This window comes from Cyprinus carpio, chromosome B7 (genome assembly GCF_018340385.1).
Source record: "Cyprinus carpio isolate SPL01 chromosome B7, ASM1834038v1, whole genome shotgun sequence".
Classification (NCBI taxonomy): Eukaryota; Metazoa; Chordata; class Actinopteri; order Cypriniformes; family Cyprinidae; genus Cyprinus; species Cyprinus carpio.
The window spans coordinates 15,026,921-15,044,345 of record NC_056603.1 but is presented as its reverse complement, the minus strand read 5'-3'; the positions used below and the strand labels follow the sequence as shown (position 1 = coordinate 15,044,345).

The window sequence follows — 17,425 nt, the reverse complement described above, 5'->3', positions numbered from 1 at the left end:
TGCCTGCTAACAAACAACTTCTAGTGTGTTCACCCTGTTGCCCATTTCTGACACCCTTACCTCAGTTTATCATTTAGAGAAACACAAAAAAGTGCATGACGCCTACAGATTTTATAATCCCATATAATTACAGATGACCAATAATTATTTTACTCCTTTCACATCTTTTCTTTACTTTTACCAGTCATTAATATTTGACACATAATGAATGCAGTAGTTTTCTTGCATATTAAGCTGTCTGTATTCATTTAAGCCACTAAACTGGTAGCAGCTTTCATAAAAGTGCAAACTAAAGAGTCTTGCTCAGTAAAGTCTAGCCGATGGCTGTGCAATCTGATCCCTGCAGTGTCATACTCATACCAGTCATTCCATTCACTTCTTACAGATGGCATTTAACTGTATTTCATTAGAGTCTGTCCACACAGCATCTTGTGCAAATTATGGCTCTGGAAAGCAGAGTTACAGACAAGGTTTTTATATTACTTTGAATCACTTGTGGCATTCAAAGTGTGGATTATATCAAGTTTGATTTTACCCAGACTTCTGTAGTGTGGCAATAGCTCTGATCTGTAATTGTGAAACATGAAGATATGAGTTTTTAAAACTATCTACTGCTGATGCAAAAACAAAGGCAGCTTTTTATGTGGAAGCAAAACTGCTGATCTAAAAATGAAACAGGCAAAACCATAAAACAGCATTAAGAGGAACTATACCAAAAATGGCTATTTATATTTATCTATTTATAAGGAAACCAAGTGCAAAAGAACAGAGACTGTATATGCAGAACCTTTAGCTTGTACTAAATCAAACATTTCAGACAATTTAGATACACATTCATGCATGGTTCCCTGAGTCCTGTATGACTTCACTAAATAATTGTAAGAAAATATTGCCTCACAAAATTTTGGAGCACCTTTATTAGACTAATTATTATTTTAATTTTCTCATTCGTATATTACTTCTAGATAAGAAAATAGTGATTTCATTTATCACAATAAAAAGCTACACTGTGAAAGAAATGAAACTGTTTATTTCATAATATCTTCAAGCCCCAATAAAGCCATTTTTACTGTGTAAAAAGTTAAGGATTGTTCAAAACAGACTAGAACAGAAATTAAAGTCAGCAGTAGTGAAAGAAGGTATTTTCTCTCTTAAATCATAGTCACACATTTTTTTTTACTTTGTTCCTGCCTTGTCCTGATAAGCAGTCACAAAGAGATATACTGACTGTGGTGGTCTTGTGTTCTTATAAGATCATTTTAGCACTGCATTCATCGGGCATCTGGCAATGAGGCGTGGTGCTAATATTCATCTGTAGTCATAAATTTCACTCATACCACCAATGAAAATGGAAGTATGATATACTGAAGAAGAATAGGTTAACAAATAGAGACATTTTTGTTTTTATGAGATTTATTTTCCAATCTAAAAATATGAAGACAAAATATAATAAATCACAATTAATCACAAATCAGAATGTCAAGTTCATGGCATCAACTACATGTTCATGAACTACTGGAAACCCAAGACTCTGGCACAAAGGACTGTGGGTTTTATGCACTTACTGTGACAGGTGTTGCTCTTGTATTACATAATAGGTGGTGTGATCATATATTTTGTCCCTCTGCTACATTGAGGCTGCCGTTTCAGTGTAGCTGGTGTGCACTTACAAAAGACATTCCTAGAATTGCTGAAAAGTGTCCTTTGTCCAAAAAGCATTAAGATCCTCATTTCGTTAGATGGAACAGATTATTACAAAGACACTGGTGTCTAGTGTAAAATGTATTATGCTATGGCAATATGACACAAGTTAGAGAACCTTTTAGACTGTGCAATTACATCAGAATGAAATGCTGTAACAAGGCTGAGAACCATTGTACTCCAAACCTCCTAATTTAAAAACACAAAACCTTCTTAAGCCAGACTGGAGTACCAGAAGTCTAGTTATGTCAAAAACATAACAATTTTTTCACCTTTGTAATACATAGTATTACTCCAAAACTAACCATACTGTCTTGCATAATACAAATTACAATAGAGTTTCCTAGTGTAAAATATTTCATTTGCAATTTCAATGTGACACTCATTTCTTTACATCATTGCATTTTTGCTTTATTTATTCTTTTGATAATTATTTACAAAGAAATTCTGAAGAATTCATCAGCAGAAAAGAAGCATAAATATGTGTACTTCTCTTTTGTATGTTACAGTTTAAGAAACCATATTTTACAAAATACTTTATGTACAGGACAAGCCCCTTTTTAGATACCCTCAAATAGTTCATCACAGAAATGATTTCATATGCTTTTCAAACAGTAAGAATGAAAAGCTGCACATATGAGCCTGGTCTGGCATAAAGTGACAGTTCACCCAAAAATAACAATTCTGTCATCATCTACTCACCCCATATTAAAAAGTAAATAAAAAGTGTTTTGTCCATACAATGAAAGTTAGTGTTGTTTTAAACCCCATTAACTTCCACTGAACAGACAAAAAAAATATCTTTAAAATGTATTCTGTCATACAGATTTGGAAAGACATAAGTGAAAGTGACGTGATATACAGCCATACTCAGAATTCATGCTCTGCATTTAACCCGTCCAAAGTGCACACACACAACAGTGAACACACACACACCGTGAACACACACCCGGAGCAGTGGGCAGCCATTGGGGGTTCGGTGCCTTGCTCAAGGGCACCTCAGTCATGGTATTGCCAGCCCGAGACTCGAACCCACAACCTTAGGGTTAAGATCAAACTCTCTAACCACTAAGCCACGACTTCCCCACAAATAAGGGCAAGTAAATGATGACAGAATTATAATTTTTGGGTGAACTGTCCCTTTAACTGAATGAGAACTTTCTTTATACTGCTGGGGAAAGCTCATGTTTTCATAAATCAGTGTTTCACTCCATAATAAATTTGACGATAATTACAATATTATTCAAACAGCGCAGAGAGCACTGGAAGAGCAACCATTGAGAAAAGGAAAGGGCATCTTATAATATAAGTCAGTTTAATGACGGCCAAAGCCAGGTTTAGCTGCGCCTAAGCAGTGCCTCATTTCCGTCGATACGTTCTCACTAATGCTAGCCATGAGAAAAAAGAATGCTTTAGGACTTTAAGGTTCGTTCACACCAAATATGATAATTATAACAATGAACTAAAAGGTTTCTAAGCCAATCAGATGCCACCCAAGCTCACATGTATATAGGACCCAATACACTTCATAATTTAGAACAAAATCATTTCTGGAGCTCGAAACTTTCTGGAAAAGTAAACACCTTGGAACTACCACTGGTCCATGGCCTCAGGATGTCCTCTAACAGAACATAACTGATTGCGTATCTCAAACTTCTTTTTACTAAGCGAAGAACAATACAGTGAGTATATCGGGGCCTTAAAGCTGCAGACAACTGCGCGGTTATAACAAAAAGAAAGTTATCGTCCGTTGGTGTGGACACTAATATAGTTCTTGTTATAGTTAGCGCTCTTGGTGTGAACATGCCTTTACAGAGCGATGACCCCACAAACCCATTCTTGCGCTGTGTAGTGATTTTCAAACCTAAGGCGCTCTTGATCAGTCCCTATGAGTTTTGCTCAAGGTATTCATTTATCATGGTGAGATTGTTCAGCCAGTCTTCGCTGTTGCCCACCAGAGTGTCTATGAAGTCTACCTCCGCACCACCGCCGCCTCCTCCTCCAGGTCCTTGTAGCCCTGCTGCCATTGCCCCATTGCTCTGATGCTGTGGGATGTAGTCATAGGAAGGCAGTTTATCTCCAGGATTGTAGCCCTGTGGTGAACAGTGTTTCCCTGCAGAAGCAGTCTGGTAACTAGGAGGCCCCATCCCATGGGCAGGGTGCATCATGGATGGACCTCCTGGTTTCATAACAGCTAGAGCGGAAAGTGGACCTCGCATTCTGAGGTTCTGTTGTGACATGGAGGAAAGCGGCTGGGTGGTGGGCATCTTCTGGTCCTGCCTGCCAACCAAACCAGGGGCTACCTGATTAGGAGGAGGACGGGAACCAGGGAAGTTGGCTGGCATACCTGCCATGCCGGATCGCTGTGGAAACTGAGGACCTCCACATCCAGATAGGGCTCCTCTGGAGGGAAAAGGATGTGGGTGGTTCGCAGAGTCCATATGCGGTTGCACCGCTTGTTGGTGCTGCCAGAGCTGGGACTGTGACGTGGGCTGCTGCTGCTGCTGGGGAGGGAACATCATGCGTGACTGAAGAGCTCCAGCTTGGTGCAATGCCTGGCGGAGGTGGTGGGTCGGCACGGGACCGCCTGGTAAGTTGGGGCATGGCATTCCTGGTCGCGTCACAGCGTGAGCTGGGTGTAACGGTTGACGTGGAGGCCCACCCATTCCCATCATGCTCTGGCCAGACTGCATCGCCATTCCAAAATCTTGTGATGGGTGGCAGAGGGGTTGTTTGGAACCTTTGCCACACACATATCCTCCAACTGACGGGCCCATCTGAGAGACCGAGCTGGAGGAAAGACCCATTTGGTTTGTGGGTAAAGGACCACTATGGGAGAGCATGGAGGAATTCAGCTGTTGAGAAGCTCCCAGAGGATATCCACCACACTCTGGAGGGAGCGGTCGACCTGGACCTGCAAGAAAGCAAAAACAGTTGACTTTCAGCATGCCTTTATGTATACTCCTGTTTAAAAGTTTAGGACTGGTAAGATTTTTTTATGTTTTAAAAAGACATCACTTATGTTTACCATGGGGGTATTTATTTTATTAAAAATACAGTAAAACCGTACTTTTGTGAAATCTAATTATTTAAAATAAGTAACTGAATGTAAAAAAAAAATCATCAGCCATTACTCTAGGCTTCAGTGTCTCATGATCCTTCAGAAATCATTCTAACATGCTGATTTGGTGCTCAAGAAACAGCTCTGATTTGTAACAATATGTAAGTCTTTTTTTTGTTGTTGACATTTTTTAACTATTTAATGCATCCTTGTATTAAAAGAATTATGTTTTATTTAAAAAAAAAGAAAGAAAAAAGAAGAAAACATTTGAACAGGAGTGTATATAGCAAAATTCTGGCACTTAATAAAAAGTATGCCTCATTTACTAACGATTTTGTACAAATTCCGTATTTATGCGCACAGCAAAGTTCTCACTCCAAAGGCTGCACCTACACAAAAACATGCCCAAACTATGTCCATATAAGGGCTTCTGTATTTTTATTTGTTTATTTTTAAATATTTCTCATTTAATTTTAGACCCTGTTATTCCATTTCTATATATATATATATATATATATATATATATATATATATATATATATATATATATATATATATATATATATATACACTTTTTTTTTTGTCTAGTCTTAAATGATATTCCCCCAGGAGCATTTTTGTGTGCACTATTTCAGAATTTTCTATGTGTAAACTTATTAATGAATCATGATTTCTGCATTTTGAAAAAAATCTGTGTTTAGATTTTATGCAAAAATGGTAAACCAGACCCAGTATTTACCATCGTTTGTGGGTATGGTGATGATACTGTACCTTGAAATAGTGCCACCTGTTGGCAGTCTGTGATATGCCCTCCATTCATTTGCTCCATATGCCTTTGCTTTTCCTAAAAGAAACAGAAAATAATACATTAACACAATTAAGGCAAACAAATTCTACCCTTTAAGAAGTGTAAATTAAAAGGTCATTCATTCCAAACAACAAAATTACGATTTAACAGAATAATACATTCAACATGCAGTTTGAGCACTGACTTGTTGTTGAAGCTGCTTCTTTATTAGCTGATTCTTAAGCATCATGTTGTAGTTGCTGCCCTGGGGCTGCCGTGGCACAGCTGACGGAGGGTCCTGAAGAGGTGACACCATTCCTGCACCTTGATCCTACAATACAAACAATGAAAGAAAGATTACTATTAAATCGGCACTCACCTTCCAACTACATTTTAGCTGTGCATAACTCAAATGTGTCAAAACAATGGCTGCCATATTCACACAGACATGATCTCAACTTCACTTGACCCAGACAAACAACTGTAACTAACTACGTATAATCTCACCGTGATCAAAGACGTGACGCCATTCAGCGTAACTCAACACCGCTAAAAAGGTCATCTCAACCAAGCCCACATGTTCTAACAGGGCTTCTTTCCTTAGCAAAGTTGTAAACATCTGTAAATAACCACAGAGGATTCAGACCAGACCCTGCCTTCCCAGAGCCAAGGACGTTTGTTTTCGTTGGCTTTGTCTGAATGCAACCCTCCACCCGAACAATCCAGCTAGGCATTCCCATATTCCCATTCCCACAGAAGAAATACTCCCCACCCTCTTCCCATCCAAATCCTGAAAACACATGCGTAACAGGAGTAGAACATTAATCACGGACCATTATAAAGACGTGGAGAGATAACTACTGCAGATCCATGGCAGAACGCAATGATCTGCTTCACGTCATAAAGACACAAACACAAAATGAAATTAATGGGTTTATTATGTTGTGTGAATTCAATTAAATCTCCAACTACACATGCTTAGCATTACACATAGCTAATATCATGCTCAAGAACAAGCAGAGGTAATCTGAGGCACAAACAGACACTCCTAGCATGAATCTGGTGTAATCATCTTTGCTTGTAGCAGGCAGGGTGGTGAAACGACTTCCCAGGGGGAATATCGTGGTGCTTTGCAGTGGAAATGAATGGCTTGTCTGCAGCACTAGTGCTGGTAATGGATATTGATCCAGCACTTGGCTATGTGCAGCAGGAATGAAGAGCTGGTTTAGATGCTTTTGTTGGTTGTGTTGTGTTAGGGCTGTGCCTGAGAATCCATGCACGATTCTGTTTTGCCATTAAGAACTAAAACCTCTAATGATTATAAAGAACACTCACATCTGTTACTTCTTAAAGGAACAGTTCATCCAAAAATCAACATTCTGTCATCATTTAGTCACCAATCACTTAAAGTCATACGGGTTTGTGGGGTTGAGTAAATGATGGCAGGATTTGAATTTTTAGTCAAACTATCCCTTTAAGATATTATGAGTAATGCTTAAACATTATTTAAACACTTTCTGTTTCGTCAGCCGCTCAAATGCTCTCTGCAAAGCCCAAGGAAATAAAATACTGAGTTGATTAGTATGATAATCAGCGACTCTCTCACAAATCCAACAGGGAGATGTGAATAAAAATCTTGTTTTTTTCCTCTAAGCGAACGCTAGATGGCGCATGCGCACTCTAACAGTCCGCAATAAAAACAGTTTAACCGCTTGATCCACCTCGAGTTTACGGTGAGCTTTTCAGTCGCCTGTCTTGATCGATCCCCTTATTGTAAAAAGCCAGTCTGTTCTCTATCCAGTCAGCCTAGTGCATTTATTGATAAATATAAATGATTACTGTGCCCATACTACGTGACTTATATTTTAGTCTGTCAGGACGCAGCTTTGCGCTCCATCCGGGAAAGCTCGCCAAGTTAAACAGCGTTACCGATTGTGCCCTCGATAAGAGACGGCCTTTCATTCTTTTCCCCCTGTTCTGAGCTACACCCCAACACCTCACAAGCTTTCCAGAGCCTCCAGCAACACACGTTTCAAGTAAAGCAGTCCGTCATGCAAGCCGCCCGCCTCCCCTTTCCGTTCCGCGCGCTCACTCAGCTTTTCATGCAACTCACATTTCAGCGTGCATTTAATAGATTAGATATCACAGCAGCAGAGGTTATCAAAGCAATCCGCTGCCTTTGTTGTCGAACAGAATGCAGCCGTTCCTGTGCGTACAAGACGGTAACAAAGAAAGAGAGATATGTTTAACCCTGTCAAATCCATCGGGGTGGAAAGAAATGTAAATTTGGATTGCTCTCTCTCTCTCTCTCTCTCTCTCCATTTGTATTGCAGTATTGTATTTGCATTGCAAAATAAGTACAAAAGCAATAAAGTTATACTATACTAAATAAAATTAGGCCTATCAATAATATAAAAAATATGATGATTATGATGTGCAGAATATTATTTCGAAAGCAAATGTAAGCAAAATTATCTGAAAAAGAATATAATTAGAGGTGCAGAGTATTATTTCGAAAGCAAATGTATGCAAAATGTCATTAATTAAAAGTTATTTAAAGGCGTAATGATGAAAAAGAGCACAAAATATGGCCTAAACCACATAAAAGAGACATAATTGCCCATATCAAACCAACAAGAGAAATAAAACCAATTATGCATTTGCGTGCTGCCGAGCATGAAAGGATGTTCTCTCACTTAACCCAGAGCTTGCATGTTTGACCTTGCTTTTGTCATCTGAACCAGGGTTATTATAGTTCTTTGACATTTCAATAGTTTTTTTTTTTGTTTGTTTGTTTTAATTTTGTTTTATTTCTTATTTCATTAGATTTATTTCTGGAAAGTTATATTTTGAGTTCATTTAGCATAGTTTAAAATATTTATATCCCTTTACAATACTTTTTTTTTTTTTTTTTTGCAGTCACATTGCAAATTTACTCACTCCAATACTAATACACAGAGAGTGAATTGTGGTTGGTTGTTTTACCATAGATGCCCTCATTCATAAACTATAACATTCCTCCAGTGTTAAACATTTAGTTACATTCTTGGATTGAAACCCCAATTTAAACACCAAGTAAGGCTTTATTTGCCAAAAAAAAAAAAAAAGTGGAAAATCAAATCTCTCTATATTTAGGTCCATTCTCCAGGCTTTAGCTAATTGTCATGGGAAAATGTCTGAGAAGCAGTGGAGGACTATAGGAAGGGAAAGAGAGAAAGAGAGAGAGAGAGAGAGAGAGAGAGAGAGAGAGAGAGAGAGAGAGAGAGAGAGAGAGAGAGAGAGAGAGAGAGAGAGAGCAAGAGAGAGAGAGAGAGAGGTTGTTGTTGAATGTCAGTTAAGTCGCTTTGTCATGCAACTCCAAGTGACCTTGCTGGGAGCAGAGAGGGGGAAGGACAGAGAAGGAGGGAAAGCTTATGACTGCAAGAGTTAGGAAAGAATGAGATGAGGATGAATGGAGTGGGCAGAAAGCGAGGAATAAGAAGAGAGAAAGGGACTGACTCAGGTGCACAACTTTTGCAAAAGAGGTAGAATTAGAAAGCACAGTGGATAATGGATGCAGACACGAGACAGATCGAAAGAGAGAGCGCATGCAAGGAAAGCGTGCGAGAGAAAGTGGGACAGAGTTGTGTAGAGAGCTCCGCTTTGCCGTCCTGGCAGAAGTCCAGCTGTCCAGAGCCCAGGCAGACACTAAGTACTGCTTTTATCTCCACAGTAACCAAGTTTATTTACGTCTATTGCCTTGATGGTGGGGTTAAATTGCTATGAAATGATGACCAACACAATACCGACTTTCTTTACAAATGCACAAGCGTCTGCCTCGAATCGATAACCTCTGATAATATTTAATATGCATGCCTTGATTTATGCATGCACACATACGGCGATATGTACACGTACTCGCGTGTGATAGTGGGAGCGGCTCACATCATTGGGCATGAGAGGAGGATGTTAATGAATGTGACGCCTGACCTACTTCCACAACAACACATATCAGCTCCCTCTCTCTCTCTATCTCTCTCTCTCTCTTTCTCTGTTTGTGTGGCTTGGAGACAAGAGCCAGTCTTCATGCCAGTCTGGTTAACCACATTGTGCCATGTCTACCATATACACCCCATCACAAAAATCCAGTTCTTGGGGCGGCGAGGATTTCCACGTGTTTTGTTCAGACACGTAAAAATAGATTTTAGGTTAAAAAAATCCTGTTATTGAAGGGGAAAGCGAATAAAGATCGGAGGTGTGTGGGTGGACGGATGTGAAGGAGAGAACAAGCTCCCCCAGTCTTGCTGCTTTGAAGCCTGCTAACTATCCTGGGACCCTTTGAAACACCGCCTCAAATTCCCGAACTGTTCCTGGCACGCACTTCTGCACACACACACACACATATTCACCCATCCCCCTACCAGCGCCAGACACTGGAAAGTATAAGATCTACACACACACACACACTTGTGTGATAAAGCATGCCCACGTACTGCATTCGCACAAAACATATTTGCACATTAAAAACGTTCTCACACGTACAGTACACACATTCACACACACCTGGCTTAGAGGGAAAGAGCTGCTGCCAGGCTAGTGTTAACTTGGCAGAGTGCTTAATTTATTCAGCATTCATTCCTGCCACAGCTGGGCTCTGTGTCCTCAACCTTGCAGAACCACAGAACCGCACTGGGCTACGATATCTTCAGTGTGGCTCTCACACCTTGGGCCCTGGTGGACCATTCTAATTATTACTTAGTAAATTCTTGAATTGCTTTACTTTACCTTGGCTGTCTTCTAAGATCCGTCTCAGCAGTTCTATAACAATGAGGCTCTCTTTCTCCGTGCTGGATGCAGAGGCTTATTTGTTTGCATTTGTCCGAGCTAGGCCCCTCTGAAATACCCTGGAACCATATTCTCTACCATCTGTACCATCTACACCCCCTCCCGCCCCTCTCCTGTCCACCCTCCTCCCTCCATTCCACCTCAGGGCAAGGTCACTCGGGACGGGCTCTGCTTAGCCACTACACTACAACACAAAGACAACACGGTCGAGTGTTTTATTAAGCCATTTTAGCCACTGTTACGTCTTGTACTGTTAGCGTGAATATTCTCCACACAGTGTCAAACCTGTTATAATCTCTTACTGTACACTGAATAATAATGCTATTTGAATGAACAATTATACTCATTATTATAATCTTCTAATATGAAAAAAGAGCTCAACAGAAACTGAATGCATGAGTTCTCATTAGTAACAGACCAATATATCAACCAGAAGGATATTTGGTGTGTTGGTTGGCTGATTAATATGTTATGCATATTTTCAAATGTTTATATTTTAAATTAATGTGTGTATGATTCAATTTAATTATTTTCAAGTTGAATAAATAGTCAAATGTACATATAATTTTAAATGAATTAATAAAATAAATAAAATAGATCATAAGTACATTTTAATACAAATTCATTGTACCACTTCACAAAAAATATATTAAAATATTTTTAGATATGCTTAATATTTAAAAATGTAAATAAAATGACGGTAAATTAATGTACTTAAATTCTATTTAAATATTTTTAATTAATAAATTATTATATTTACATACATTTAATAATTTAAACATTTAAACAAATAAAAAGCATATATCTACATTATACCAGCCAGCGACTGGTCATCGGTAATTGAATTTAAAATGAAATGATGGTTGACTATACTAGCTCACATGTTGCTTTTACACAGTGTCTTTCACTTCCTCTCCTCCATGCATAACACAGGCCGCTGTAACTGGCTGCTCGCTTCCCTGATGTCTTACAGTCCCCGATGGGGGACAGACCTCTGGCATTTCTTCTTTTTTGATCTGATCACATGTTCAGCCTTTGCGTTTCTCATCTACTGGGCAAACACACTGTCTGTTTGACTACACAGACAGGAGGGCTTTGTTTCCAATGTAGACTGTTTACTGGGGGAGAGAAAGTTTGATTTCCATGTAGTTCTCTTGAGATACTGATACCTTGCAGGTGTATGTGTGTGTGTGCGTGTGCGCGAGTGTGGTGCAGAATACCAAGCACACAGGTCTGGCGGCTCATATCTAATAATGAGAAGGGAATGGGGAAAGATTATCTTGAACAAAAAAATGAAGAGCAGTGTGTGTTGCTACATTGTACTATTCAACCTCTCTAATTCGAAACCAAAGACACTTTCTTCAATTAACACACACACACACACACACACACACACACACACACACACACACACACACAGTCTGAGCGGGATCGTGGGGGGATTACTGCTGTCAGGATAGATCAGCTGCTTAGACCACTCACCCTTGTCTAAATCAGACTGGTAGAAGCTACATGAAACAGGCAATCCTTTACAAACACTTTATAAACACCTCAGACGCTCTTTCTAAACCTGTAATCGTAGCTTATTAGCCTCTAAGACACTCCACAAAGCTACCATGACAGGTTGTCGCCCCAAAAATAACACCCATTCCGTAGGGTTTTATCTTCCTCTAAGCACACAAATGTTTTTGTAATGCATTTAAGTTTTGGCTTCCATTTCAAAACTGGATGAGTGAAACACATACAAGAAATGCTGAAAGTAGCTATTTAAATCTTTGTGCTGATTTAGCTAAAAGTTGAACCAAACCATGTCTGTTAGCTAAAAGCTCAAGAAAATGCTATAAACCCCAACAGGGGGGTCAGGACCCAGACTCACTTGGCTACTTAATAAATAAATATATGAATTAAAAACATAAATTCACAGATGCTGCATTTATTTGATCAAAATACAGTAAAACAGTGATATTGTGAAATATTACATTTGAAATATTTTAATATTTTTAAAATATATTTTATTCCTGTCACGGCAAAGCAGGAATGTCAACAGACTGATCCTTCAGAAATCATTCTGATATGCTGATTTTGTGCTCAAGAATGATTTGTTTTAGTTGTGCTGCTGTATCAGCATTTATATATTAAATAGAAATGTTTTGTAAAATTACAAATGCCTTTGCTGTCGGTTTTGATCAATTAAATGCATCCTTGCTGTATTAAAATATGAATTTCCTGGGGAAAAAAATATTACTGACCCCAAACTTTTAAATGGTATGATAATGCTAAATATACGTATTTTTACTTTAAAAAGCACTGAAGCACAAGAAGCTGCTTACCAGGGACAATGGTCAAATATACAGTTTACCAATTACAGTTTAACATTACACAGAAACTGACCCCAGGATGTCATGACTGACCAATCAGAATCAAGTATTCCAAATAATGCATGAGATATGTGTGTGTGTTCTGTGACATCTGCAGCCTGTTCAAGGTACTTATTGGAGGGAGTCCTTGAGATCCACCATTTCTTGGCTCTCCTCGTGCAAGGTTAGCAATTTAAATGCACTGATAACATGTATATAACACACACACACACACACACACACACACACACACACACACACACACACACACACACACACACACGTCCTTGAGCACTTTCTCCCTTTATTCTCCCTTTAGTATCTCAGTATCACTCCCCTCTCTCTTGTCATGATGCAGAAATGTGAGAGGATCTATGAAAAACCCATGTGTTTTTATGTGGCTGCTCTTTCTACTTCTTTTTCCTAGTATGACAGCCAGTGCTTCAGTTTGATCAGGAAGGGGAGGAGCAACCAAAAAGATGTGAAAACACTATACAATTGAAGCTTTTTTTTTATCAATCAAATATCAAGTACAATAAAATCAACAGCAAAAAAAACATTGCTAACATCAAATATCTAACAGCTTCTATATAGTATAGTAGAGTGAGTTTCTTTCGTAAATGCCACAAGAAGATAAACGTCACATTTAACTTAAAATGAAATAAATGCAACTGCATGATGCTTTTCTTGCTGACAGTTAATTTGACAGCTTTGACATTTATGATACACATTAACTTTCTTGCTGAATAAATAACTAAATGGTTAGTGTTTAATGCAGGATCAAACTTCTTAATCAGCATCAGACATATTGATATTTCAAGATCGATTGGGCCATCTCTCTTCCTCTCTCATTCTTCCCAGTCTTAGTTTCTTGAACGTCTCCTCTTGTTTTCACTCTCTTTCACCCTCCATTGTTTCTTTAATAATGCATCGTAATCCTGGATGAATGAATTAGGTTAATGCCGGGGAACAGGTCACATAAACAATATATTCTCTCTCTCTCTCTCTCTTGCCATCTCACTCTCATGCTCAGTAAGCATGGACTGTTCTTTTAAGCACTGCACACCCGGTTTCATTTGGTAAATTGATTGGGAGATTTGTGTGCTGAGTGGAAGATAAAGCCCCATGGGATGAGTGGAGGAGCCGCCACTATTAAAACTGACAGATGCCAAACACGCAAACACGAATCGCATGCTAAGGGCCCTCAGTGGTATGTCATTACATTTATTTATTGTTATTTAAAGGAGGAAACCAAACGAAACCTCCTTTTTCACCCTTTTACTTTGTCATTAGCTACTTGTATTAAACATCGAAACACAGCCAAGTACCTCATGTGCAATTTAAAAAGCATTATACAGAGCACTTGACTCATGTACAACAATTTAATGATTCAAGGGAATGTTTTGATGAGCACTTCTTAAAGTTGAGACCAAATCCTGCTGGAAAAAAATAAATGAGGCAGAATTGGAATATATTTTTTAAAAGAAACTGGTGTTATTAACGTTATTGGTGATCTGTTTAATTATGCATGCCACATTCCTGCCCATATGTTCCTCTGCAAGAGTACGACAGTGGAGGCAGGAATGAACATCCATGTGTGTGATGATCCCCTGTTGGGGAGGGAATAATATGGGATGGAATGTAAGAGATGGATTCACTTTAGTAACATCTGCTGGACTGCCAATTTTAATCCGGGTTTTAATCTTGTCTAAATTATTCTGTAAAGTATGTTATTGCAATATGTTAGTGTTATACTGGAATCGTTGACATGGAGATTCATCCACCATTATTACAGAATACAGACAACCAGTTTTAGAAAAACTGATACAAACCATTCAAATATTTAGGTTCGGTAGGATTATTATTAATTTTTTTTTTTTAGAAAGAAATGATTTTTATTTAGCAAGGATGCATTCAAATAACATTAAGACTTTTATTAAAAAAACATTAAAGACTTTTACATTGATACAAAAGCTTTATATGGCAAATAAATGCTATTCTTTTGAACTTTCTATTCATCAAAGAACCCTGAAAAACAAATAGCTTTTTTTAATATTGATATTTTACTTAAACACCAACATAATTTCTGAAGGATCATGTGACACTGAAGACTGGATTAATGGAATTCAGCTTTGCCATCACAGAAATAAATTTCAGTTATAATATATTAAAATATAACTATTTTACAGTAATATTTTACAATATTACAGTTTTTTATCAAATAAATGCTGCCTTGATTAGACTTCTTTTAAAAAAACATAAAAAAGTCTTACTTTTGAAAGGTCGTGTATACAAAAACTGTCTAATGCTGGTTGTTGTATCTTTAAGAAAGTCTAAGTATCTACAACTACATGTTTCTCTTTTCACCCAGGTAGTGTATAATGAATATTTCTTTTACACAAAGGTCAAGCGGAGAGAGGTTTTTCAAGTAACGTGTGACTAACCACTGACACAAACCATGCTGTGGTCTCTCTCTCTTTCTTTCTCTCTCTCTCACACACACACACACACACACACACACACACACACACACACACACACACACACACACACACACATACACGTATAACAGACAGGAGAAAAACACATTGTGGACGTAATGTCTAAAAGTGGTTGACTTGGTAGCTTAGTAGACCGTAACCACGCCCCTCAGCATGTTCCTCGGCCAATAGGATTGGGTGTGTCTACGGCTTGTGGCATTAGTTGAGTAGATTTCACAAAATAAACACAGTGTTATGACTGAACCTTCAGTGTTGCACAATCTGAAAGAATTCACTTTGTACTCTACAATAGGCCTGTTGGAATCATTTCTAGTCGTGAGGAGGATGTTTGCATGAGTGTATAAATGTGGGTGTTTATAGGTTGGTGGTTTGAATAGATGCAATAAATCAGAGCATTTATTTCTGCTATGCAAATCTTTTAGATGGATTGTATTAATGACCAGTGGATTTACCACAACCTTTCTAATCATCTGTGGTGACTAGATACGAAATTAAAATAAACAAATAAATAACAGTCTAATTTAGACTGATTTGCTAATGAACCATTAAGACCAAATTGTGAACCAGATTGACTGATTCATTCAAAAGAATGACTCAAAGCAATCATTTGTAATGTTTTTACTCTGCAGAAGAGCAATATCCAGCTGATTAAATATTTAGAGCTGATCGCAACTACAAAATGCATCCTCACTTCAGACATTTCCATTACTTTTGACTCTTTTGCATGGTTGAAAAGGTGATTTTAAATTCCTAACTACTTCCAAAATACCCTGAAATTGCTTTTTTTGGTCTAAAATAAGGCTATACTTTGACTTGCACAGTTCTACACCATGATATGATGCTCTGATATGGGGCACTGACACATTTGTAGCGTACTACTACCAGTAAATGAAGGCAATTTTATAGATGCTTGTGATTGTTGTATTCTACACCCTTAAAATAATATATTTATAGCTGGGAGTGCATTATTGGGACAGATGAGATGGATGGGGAGAAAAAGCACAAGAGAGAGAAATCAATTTGGTTTAAACAGTGACACACTGCACTTGACTGATATCTTTAACCTGCTCAAGAAAACACACCCTTATTAAAGCTACAGCACACATTTAAACACACAAATCAAACTTGGATCTGGTAATTCTCTAACCGCACCGTGGCATTTTTCATTCCTCCACAACATAAAAGTAGAACAAAGGCTCAAACGCTCAGCACTAGTTTTACGCCATCACCCACTTTTTTCCCCCCTCTCCCTCCTTGTCATTTTCTCCCTCTTCTGTATTCCTTCATCACTCTCTCCACAGGGTGTCTGGAAGAAGGCAAGGAAAAGACAACAACAAACGACTGCATGTCAGACAGAATGAATGGTAGAAGAGGAAGAGAGAAAGTGTGAGAGAGAGAGAAACACACCCGAACAGGAGCAGGAAGGTGCTGAGAGGAGAAAATACTGAATCAGCATCCACCACAGCAAGAGCTGCTGTCTAGATCACTGCTTCTCAACTGCTTTGGCTTAAGGCTCAGATTTTACATTAGAACACCAAGTAACAACCCAACGCAGACGCAGAATTGTTAATGATGCAAAAGTAAATGAGAATGTCTCTGAAATACAACATTAAATGGTATTAATCTTAACTCTAAACTGATCATTTTCCTACAATATATTAAGATCAGACTAACCACAGGCTCTTCTTTGTAGTTTGGAGTGTATGGTTGTCTTTTGAACTTTGTTGGCCTTCTGAACTTTTGACTTTCATGCTCTCAGGAGCCAATAATTCACTAAACAAAGCACAAACTATGTTTGTCCTCATTGAAACTGAACCCGTACCAGTATTTAATGTCGTCTGGGTCATATTTTCTTTTAGCTTGTATAGTTTTGTTCATGGTTTCTGAGGATGAGGGCATTTGGACACATGATCCTTTGTCATACTGAGCTATATATGAAAATATTTGACAATAATAATTAAAAAGAACAGACATAAACTATCTGAACTGAAGATTTAGCTACTCCAAATGCACCTTCTGTGCATCTGACATCGCCAAGTTCACATCAGATGGTAAAAACATAATCCAATATCAAACCTAACTTTTAATGATCTAATCAATCAAATCAAGTCCCATCCTATATTATTTCCAACTCAATACACAGTCAGAAAAATGTCATATTACACAAGTTTAATGCATTTTTAAATTTTAAGAG

At 38.2% G+C, this 17,425-nt stretch overlaps 1 protein-coding gene across 1 annotated transcript in view; it reads right to left on the bottom strand.

Moving 5' to 3' along the window:
• Window positions 1-2,725: 2,725 nt before the first annotated feature.
• The window catches only part of si:ch73-211e3.1 (trithorax group protein osa), a 61,218-nt gene continuing 46,518 nt past the window's right edge, over window positions 2,726-17,425 (bottom strand). The window contains exons 3-5 of the mRNA XM_042727452.1: window positions 5,755-5,880; window positions 5,534-5,606; window positions 2,726-4,615 (exon numbers count right to left, since the gene is read on the bottom strand). Coding sequence (XP_042583386.1) covers window positions 3,588-4,615; window positions 5,534-5,606; window positions 5,755-5,880 — 1,227 coding nt within the window. The 3' untranslated portion in view covers window positions 2,726-3,587. The remainder of the gene's footprint in view (window positions 4,616-5,533; window positions 5,607-5,754; window positions 5,881-17,425) is intronic.